Source organism: Haliaeetus albicilla, chromosome 3 (assembly GCF_947461875.1).
Source record: "Haliaeetus albicilla chromosome 3, bHalAlb1.1, whole genome shotgun sequence".
In the NCBI taxonomy this organism is placed as follows: Eukaryota; Metazoa; Chordata; class Aves; order Accipitriformes; family Accipitridae; genus Haliaeetus; species Haliaeetus albicilla.
In genome coordinates this window covers 39,956,232-39,966,122 of record NC_091485.1, presented here as the reverse complement: position 1 = coordinate 39,966,122, position 9,891 = coordinate 39,956,232, and the positions used below count along the sequence as shown (strand labels likewise).

Here is a 9,891-nt window from a genome sequence, read left to right as displayed (position 1 = left end):
GGGACAGGCAGCTCAAGGGAAAGAATGCCAGTAACCAAACAGAAGGGAATAATCATGCCCTGGACCAAGTCTTTTCCATCTCCAGACTCTATCACAGAACTAGAGTCAGATTTGCCAGTATGGAAAAGAGACAAAGGAAAACGTTCATTTGCCTTTCACCCATAGAATATGAAGTGTGTGTGGTTTAATACAGTCCTTTTTCAAAAAGCTCCCTGCGTCTCTAAAACATTAACAGGGATGTACAGTAGGTCTCACACATATTCAAATGTCAGCTGGTTTTATTTGTCTACATCCCACTCGTTCTTTTTGGTCTCAGAGAGGCTAAGAATCAGCTGGTTTTGAAGCACTTTTCCCTCCTTTTTATGAAAGTCAACACAAAAGTATCGAAGGGGCTCTCAATTTATCCCATATCGGCACTATATTTTTACCTACTTTAACAAGTACTCCATGTGTTTCTACAAACTACAATTACTTGCAACAAAATTCTCCCCATTTTCCTTGCTATTCCCAGTGCTCCAGTGACTTCTCTTTATGTGGCTCCTTCACCCTCACCCGTGTGGAAAAGAGGCAGCAAACCCCCAGTTTTTAAAAAAATGCCGAGGTTTTATTTTCTTTTATTCTAGCAGTCTCTCTTCCCCTTCCCACTACTCAGGCCCGAGATTTTTGGCAACACTGGTAACTCGAAATCCCACTTTCTCCTCCCTTCGGGGTTCCTAATGGACTCTCCGCCGCCTATGTGTTACGTGGGCGTATCTCTACCCTCTCATCAGGCTCTTTTGCCCGGCCGGGGAAACCGCGGCGGTAATCCCCCCGATGCCACTTACCGCGCGTTAACCGGCCCTTGGCCGGCTGCCCTGCCGCAGCACCTGCAGGCGAAGCCCACCCCGCTGCACCCCTCTTCCCGGCAGGCCCGACGGAGCCGCCGTGCCCGCGGGGGGCTGCTCGCCGCCGCCCGGCCCCTGCCAGCCCCCGGCCCCCCGCCCCAGGGCAGGGCGGCGGCGGCGGGGCCGCGCACCCCCCCAGCCCTCCCAGGCGGGCGGACGGGCGCCTCCCCGCCCCGTCCCGGTCCCGGTCGCCGTCCCCGTGCCCAGGCGCGGCGGGGCTGCGGGCCACTTTCTCCCCTCACCGCTGGCGACCAGCGACACCTCCGACCGCCCCGCTCCTCCCGGCCCCCGCCTCCGCGCCGGCTTTGTGTGCGCGGCAGCCGCCACCTGGGGCGGGCGCGGCGGCGGCGGCGGCGCGGCCCCGCACCATGCCGCTCCGCGGGCGCCCCGCCGCGCTCCTGCCCCTTTGTCTGCTCTGCCTCCAGGCTGCGCTGCCGCTCCGCGGCCACCGCGGCCGCTACGCCGGGTAAGTCCTCTCCCGCCCGCCGCCCCTCTCCGCCCGCCGCCCCTCTCCGCCCCGCAGGGGCAGCGCGGGAGAGCGGCGACTGCAGCAGCACCGCAGCCGCGCTCCCTCCGCTAACCTTCCCCGACGCCGCTGGCGAGAACCGGCTTGTCTGTACGTGTTCGGGCTTTTCTTCCCGTTGCCGAGCTGGTTGTTTGCTTGTTTCCATTCAGTTGTAGCATGCTCCGGCTCTTTCTTGCAATAGATACTCTAAGTCTCTGCTAGCGATAGGAAGGATGCTACATGGCGGGGCGGGGGGGGAGGGGGGGGAGAAAGTTTTAGTGTCCTTGTAGAAAGAGAAATTGCGATTATACAGGGGGGAAAAAAAGTTTTAGAGGCTTCACCCTGCTCTGAAGTGAATGAAGGCTTGTACTTTCCTTTAGGGGACAATTTTAATGGAACTTAAAATTGTTTTTTAAAAAAGTTGAACAATGTGCAGTCTTACTGAATGCATAAAAAGCTCAACCAATAAGGGAACTTGATTAGCCTTACTGTAAGCAAGTGAAGACTTTCACGTGTATTTCAAACGAGACTTTTTTTTCATTTGACGTTAAAATTTTTGTTAGAAGGGGAAAGATTAAACTAAGTAGTAGTAAAAGGCGAACTGTGGTATCATTGCTAGGCTTTGCTTCCAAAGTGCATGTTCTTTTTGCCTGGTTTAAAGACTTTGTTTTTAGCAACTATTTAACAAGATAGATAGGTTTATGATGCAAATGAAAAGACAGTCAAACACAGGAGCATTAAGAGCCAGTGGCGTCTTTTCACATGGAGTATAAAATTCATTCAAACTGACCAGCAGATTCCTCGGGATAAGCACACCTCCCTGTGGAAGTAGGAGCTGTACTTTTTATTTTATTAAAGTAGCCAAGCCAGGCATGGAAATTCGACTACTAAAATGAAGTTTAAAAAAAACATTCCCTGAGCTTCAAGGATTTGGTAACGTGATATGAAGCCATTCACCCCTGGGTCACTGTTAGTGATAGAACATAGTTAAACAATTGACAGCTGTTTCACCATCTCTGTTCAGTTCCTCGGGTCCCAGCATCTATCAGCACTACGAAACCAAACTGGCCACCAGGGTCAGGACCCCTCCTGACAGTGCCCAGAAAGGAACAGGACAGAAAACTAAACTGTTCTTTAAAGCCAGGGTCCTGTCATAAGTTTTGTGCAGCAGCACTGCTCTCTCTGTCTGGAGCCCATTGCACAGTCGTGGGTCTTAGTAAAACCCATTTTTTTTAAATTCAAGGTTGTATTCAGTTTGTTTGCAGATGACATGGAGATGAATAACACATCCCCAGTGTTGGTACATAACTTTTTCTGAATATTAGTTACATGAGCTATCTATTGATCGATGTATGAGATGTCAGAATACACATTTTAATATCCTCTAGGTTTAAGCGAGATTGTCAGTCTATAACAAGTTGGTTAAAATAGAAAAAAATGCATGCAGATTCAAATGTTGTACCTCTCTGCTCATTTATGTGGTTCACCAATTTTGTTAATAACTTTAAAAATAATTCTCTCGTTTAAGCATTTTATGTGCCCCGGGTGATGTGTGAAAGACGCACCCAAACTTTCCCTGTTGATCCCTGTCCTAGCATTTTTCGCATAGAGTCTAGTCCAGAAAAATGAGATTTCTCATCAGCTTCCAGAATTTGGGTAAGCACTACAAAAATCACTACTCAAAAAAAAAAAAGGCTAGAGTTCATTATAAAAACTCTTGGTCAATAGGCAGTTGTAGTAGGGGGCCAAGATACATTTACAAGCCTTGCTGAAAATGTGGTCACATTTGTAACAGAAACCAGAATGTGTACCACATGTGTAACGCAAACTGGAAAAATAACCTGATATTTTTCCCACTCTACTAATCTTTTCAATTTCTACTATCCTGGCATTATGTGTGTCAATAAAAGATGATGAAAAATTAGTTTGAAGCGGGATGAAGGCTTCTTCAGAATTACAAATATATCTTGTCCTTCTGAGGCATCTGTTATCAGCCCCGTGTCTTGGGCAGGATCATTCAATTTCCTCAGTGTGTGCAATTGATTAGAACAGTTGAGCAGGTATTGCCATCACTACTGAATCTGGTCATCACCCAAGGGGAAAAAAATTTTGGTAGGTTTTTTTTGAGAAATGCAATCTGGAGGTGAATATAGTTTTCTAATTTTCATAATTAAAAGGGGTGTCCCAACCACCTGACTTCATTTTGTGCTAAGAAACGTGTGTCAATCCTAGTCATTTCTATCATGGCAGAAGCTGTACCATATAGGGGAAAGGCATTAATATAATTAGGGCAAAAGGATGAGAGAAAAAAAAGAACAAAAAAAGCAATGGAAAACATTTGTCATAAACTCAGGCCAGCCCTAGGAGGCACAGAGCGATTGTAGCTCTTTAGCTGAGGACTCTGACCTAAGGCAATTAATTGCTATTGCACATGTTTCTCCAAACTTCTCCAAACTGTGTTCAGAGCAGGCCAGGTATACCATATGGACACATATTTAAGCAAATGCGTTCCAGATACCTTTGGGAAGTCTCAGCAAAGAGACAGCAGCTCTCATACCCACTGAGTTCTTGCAAAGACTGCAGAATAGGTGTATTTGCCTCTGCTGCCTCACACAACATGCAGGAGTTCAGCCTGCCTCTGTACTCTTGTCCCTGCAGGAACTCAAGAGGAGCTTGCAGCTACTGCCTTCACCTCGAAAAGACACTGCTAATCAGCTACCCTACAGCAAACTCAAAACTGTACTCACACACACACATTTTTCCTTCTCCCATTTGCGTGCTCTGTCCAAAGGTTCCAGGGCAGGTAGGCAAGGGGGGGACACATATCAGGGTTTGACAGAGTAGAGGTGCTATATTCAAGAGGATTTTCCAGGAGGCCATTACCAGAGGTTCAAACAGGGGCAACAAGGATAACCAAATGTACGGAATGGTTTCAGTGCCTGAAATAACCAAGTAGGCTAGGAGTCTTTGGTCTCTCATAGAAACAATTTAGGGCCTAACAGGTGTCTACAAGCTTTGAGTGACATGGACGTGGTGGACAGAGATCAGTTGTTCACTGTTTCTTCCAGTTACAAGAAGCGAGAGGCATAAAACGATTCTAGTAGGAACCAAGTTGAAAAGAAGCTTCTTCATCCGCTGTGGAAATCCTTGCTGAAGGATGTGAAATGTTAACAAGGATTCAAGGGGGCTTGACAGGTCCATGGAAGGGCAAGTTACTAGGTATGCTACTGAAATGACATCCAGCCCAGGAGATTACTGCATTGAAAGTAACTGTAGTTTGGGAGAGTACTTAGTGGTAATATCATACACTATTGCCTTGTTGCTACCCTTCCTTGGGTAGTTGTCTTTTGACAGTTTTCCAGAGTAGGGTGCTGGAGCAGGTGGACTTTTTGTGGGTTTTTTGACCAAATGCAGCAATCTTTCTACTCTTAGGAATCCTATGAAGAAGGAGATGGCTTCCCCTTAGCAGGTCAAGATTTCTTAGGACAAACAGCACCTCTTTCATTTGTTCTTTAAAAATCACTACTAAGATCTGTTTACTCCAGCTCATCTGCCTCCATCTGTACATGGCGGTTGGGCATGTTCCCTCCATCTTCTATCCCACTTTCTGTTCTTCCAAAGCTTTTTCAGAAGCGTGCCTCATCTCACCTCTGCTCCCACCTCAAACAAACAAATGCAGGCAAAGGCTGAAAAAACTTGGCCAGTTCTTCTCTAAGTTTTTGCTGGAGGTTTTGGAGTCTTTTTAAATATTGGATCGAGATGTTAACTCCTCCAAAATGTTATTCTTCTGTGGGTTGCAGTGCAGCAGATAATTGTCATTTCTCTTGGTCAGGTGAAGGCTATGGTACATGCTTACATTATTGTGTAACAGCTGTGTAAAATAATCTGGGAGTGGTGTTGAGGTGGATAACAAGGAAACTGAAAACAGTAAAGAAATGTTCTGTAATCCAAGATATAATATGCTGCAGCCACTGGGACATCACATCCTGAAAATTGCATAAATCAACTGTTCATGTAGATAAGCACAGATAACAAATCTAAGAGCATTCAGCAAATTTCAAGTATTTTAATGCCCATTAATATCCCTACATACCATAGCTAAGTGCCTCTGATCCCACAATACCTTACACACAATAGCTGGCAATTGTTCTGTCTCATGGAAAAAACACATGAGTGTGAAAAAAACGAGATGCTGAGGGAATTGAGTGGAAAGGAACTCCTCCTGTGCTATTCCCCTCTGCAAATTTTTTCCAAATGTTTTAATCGGGGACTAAATGATCTGCTTTGCTGTGTATAAAATGTTCTTTCTCTCTGCTGCTCAGCTCTCCTTCCCCACCCAGAAGTCAAAGTAAAACGTCATACATGCAACTGGCAAAAAAAGCATTTGGAAAGCACACCACCAGTGTTAGATGGAAGTTAATCATATTCATTCAGATGAAAACCACACTTAGTGCTTCTCTGGATGGTGTCAGGGAGCTTCTAAAAGGTGAAAAGCTGTGAGCTCTCCAGCACAAACAGTTTTAAGTATCCTCTTTTCAAATAGCCAATAATTCTGTAATCAAAGTACCACTGGTTCCTAAAAAGAGCAAAGATCTGTGAAATCCACAACAGCTCTGGGACCTCTATACCCATTCTTTTCCCAACACTGTAACGCTAATTTTGTGCTTTCTCATCACCTGATATTCCCCCTGCACAATATCATTTATGTTCTCCTAGAGGAAAAAAGAAATTACTGCCAAGTTTTGATTCTTTTTCTCCTCTTAAGTTCAGGCATGATAAATTTACCTTTTAAAGCCTCTCTGCCCTCCTCATTATTAATGAGAAATATGAAGTGTTTCAGTTGCTCTTTCTTTCTGGTTTTTTCTTGCTTTTTTTTTTTTTTTAATGGAACAACAGTGCACATCCACATTACCCAGGTGAAGTGAATGCCAGGCAAGGAGGCTCGTTATGGCTGTTTGTTATGGCTATGTTTAAACTGATCTCCAGGTTCATGTCACCATGTGAGCCTGGTCCCATACTTGTCCAAATTGAGACCCCATTGGGTGCTGGTGTGGTTCCTGTCTGGCCTCTGCAGGTGGAAGAGAGGGGCAGAAAGCATGGGGAGTAAGGGAAAACATAAAAAATCAGGACACGGGCAAAGCTTGCACCCATGCTTGGGAGCTCTGAACGTTTCCTAGGTTTCCTACATTAGATGCAACCTATGATCTTCCAGTAAGAATGATTCTTTGTGAAGTGTAATACCAATTCCAGTAAACATTTGCACTTTCTTCATTTTTAAAAGTATATATGTACAAACAGGAATGTAGTATATTATTAAAGAAAATTCATGTTCAGGCTTGGTTTTGAGTCCAACAATTAGATTCTGTAAAAACCAGGATACATTTAAGGTGTACTTAGGCAAAGATACTTGTAAAAAAAGAGAATTCACAAATCAAATCCATCTAGACCCTCAGCGTAAAGCATTTACTTTGAAGCCACCAGCTTCACTGTCTCATGGAAATAAGAAGGTAAAGAAATACAGCTTTTCCCAGAGCTGCTGGTACCAGTTGCAGTGAACTCCAAAGCTCCCAATTCTATGCTACACCCACTTTCAGCTGCTGCTATTGTGAATTTACTCTCCCAGAGTCACTCATGGGCTTCTTAAAATGAAGTTCTCAACTTTGAATGTTTTGTACAGAACTTTAACAAGCACTTACTGGGGGACAGATACTATATGAGTTATGTATATTTTTTATTTAAAAAATTGGAATCTAAAATACATGAGCAATTCAGATGAAAGACAGTGGAACTTACTTGTAGTCCAGGAAAATCACAGTTCTGGAAGGAGCAAATTTGAAAAATGGAAGCTAAAAATCTGCTTTTCTTGAATACATTGCTAATAATTTGTAGGGAACTCTAGTTTCATACACTGCACAGGACTGTATCCCATAAACAGGATCCCAAGGTCTCCTGAAATTCTAGTATCTGTAAAAATGTCATCCATATGTCTGAAACAGCTTTACATGATCAAAATGCTGTAGGAAAAGTTTATTGCTCAATCCTGTTGAAGGTGAATGGCTGCCATTAATCATTTCTCACTATCTCCAGGAGGTAAACTCCGTCATCTCTGTTTTGCAGAGCTGTCCTTCACTTATCTTTTCTCCTTAATTTTACCTTTAAATACATAACTGAAATTGTACTCCCTCCTCTATTGTAGAACATAGTATTTAACAGTTCACTGTGGGTATAATGTTCAGGCAAAAGTCAAGGAAGAAACAGATACGTTGATCATATATTGGGCGTCTGTTCAGTAGTCGTGTAAGCAAAACCTTCTGTGAGTATGATATAGCAGTAAAAACTGAAAACAGACAGTGTAGTTCACCATTCAGTATTTTTACTCTGCTCCCATGCAGGAGATAAGGAGAATTTTCCTGCAGTTTGATGCTGTACCCCCCAAAAAAAACCCCCCAGCATTATTACTGTCGCCTGCCCACCTAGCTTACATAGTTATGCTGTCATCAGTATTATCTTTCATACAGAAAACAACTTTCAGTGAATCCTGTACTCTCCTTTCTATTTGCAATGATAAGCAGGTTTGGCTGCAAAATGAGAACCAATAATTACAATTATGCATTAGACCTCTCTCTAAAAACCCTGCTGCAGGCAAAAACTACTTGCAGAACTTAACAGAACTTTTGTTGGCCTAGATTTGCAGGAACAGACCTACAGACAAAACTTCTGGAGACAATTAAGACCAATCCTAATTTTTTTTTGTAAATTTTGATTCAGATTTAAAAGCTTTGTTCACATGGTTGAGTACAAAGATGTGGTTCTGGTTTGATATTGGTATTACAGCAAAACATGCGTGGATTTTAAGGGTGCTACTAATTTACACCTCAGTATATCATATCAGAATCAGACCTTAAACAGACACTGATTGTAAGGAAAGCTTCTGCAAAGAAAACTCTAAAGCTGCTTTTTGTGTAAGGCTCCTGAGGGTAGGTGAGCCAAAGTACTCTGAATTGAACAGTTGACCAACAAATGGATGGGGACAATATATTCCATATTTTCTAATGCTTCACACCTTTTGAGCTTGCCAAATGAGGAGGAAGGCCAAGGACTGCACTGCTTTCTTCTGAAACTAAAAGCCAGACATTGCACATCACCCAGGAGGAGCAAGGGCGCCTGGTCTTTGGGGTGGGTGCTGACGCAGGCTGGCATACAGCAGCAGGCAGGGAGCATGAACCTGTTCCTTCTGCCGGTGTCTGCTCTGTGCAGGCTGAATGCTCTGGAGAACAAGGTTCTGCCGAGTCCCCTCTTCCCCTGGGGAACGATGAGACTTGCAAGTGTGCTTATTTAAAGAGGAGCCACACCATAAAGTTACCAGGCAAAGCAATACACAGACCAGCACTTGCTAAGGAGAAGATGTTCTAGACTGCTTAAATACAGCCATGAAAAAACCAGAATCTTATAAAATCAAAACATTTTTTTCTTTTCTCTGTGTTCTGCAGCTCAGTTAAGGCCTCTATGCAGAGGAGGCTACCAAAGCAGGACCTTGAAAATGAGTTTGTAGGGGGTTTATTACAATAAGGTTATTCTAAGAAAAACTTACTGTTTCTTACATCATACCATATTTCAAATACCTTCAGGAGAGTGATGGTACAGTTTGCAGCACCTCATGGTTGACTCAGAGAGAGAAAAAGAGGCTCTTTTAATTTAGATTTTTGTGTTGCATTTGGATAGTAACTCATGATTACAGTATCCTACAGATTTGAAAGCCTCAGGTAAGCAGCATAACAGGTGGTACATCTTAAATACAAGACAATGTAACAGCTTATTAGGCCAGAAGACTAGAAGACTTTTTTTTTTTTTTTTTTTTTTTTTGAGGGTCAGGTAGCATACACGATAAAACTGTAGTCTGTAGATGGATTTTAAATGTGAATGTTTTGGCCATTTTCTTTTTTTTTTTTTCTCCCAAAGCACCGAAGGTGTTAGTTTAAAAAAAATGAACAAAATGAACAGATTAATGCATTGAAGTCAGGCATTTGATTATATAAGTATGGGATAGGACCCTGAAGGAAAGTCAAGCCTCAAGGACAGATGTGAGAAATGACTTTAGTAGGCCTGATGAAAAACTGGTGCACTCTTTGATTTCCTCCACTGTATTCCTACCAAGATTACCACCAGATGCTACTCTAAGGCTGCAGTGCAGTGATACAGCCAAACCCTGCTAACCCTTGCTAATGGCTAGCTGCTGCCAGGGCAAGCAGTTGTGCTCCCACTGTTCCAGATGTGCAGCTGCTGCTCAGGGACTGGCACTCCTCTGCCTACAGTGAGCCAATTCCAGGAGCAAAGAGAGAAAAAAAGCACTTCCCCCCCCCCCCCTTTTTTTTTTCCTGGACTAACTTTCAGCCTGTCAGGCTGTGATCTGGTTGCTGCAGAGCCTCTGGGGTGTTCATGGTGGCACAGGGAAGGGGTGGGAGTGCCTGTTTTTTTGGTACCTGCCTGCATACCTCAAGCCTC

At 43.7% G+C, this 9,891-nt stretch overlaps 1 protein-coding gene across 1 annotated transcript in view; it reads left to right on the top strand.

The window, feature by feature from the left end:
* The first annotated feature begins 1,093 nt into the window (after positions 1-1,093).
* CPA6 (carboxypeptidase A6) overlaps positions 1,094-9,891 on the top strand; it is an 85,532-nt gene continuing 76,734 nt past the window's right edge. The window contains exon 1 of the mRNA XM_069779482.1: positions 1,094-1,350. Coding sequence (XP_069635583.1) covers positions 1,253-1,350 — 98 coding nt within the window. The 5' untranslated portion in view covers positions 1,094-1,252. The remainder of the gene's footprint in view (positions 1,351-9,891) is intronic.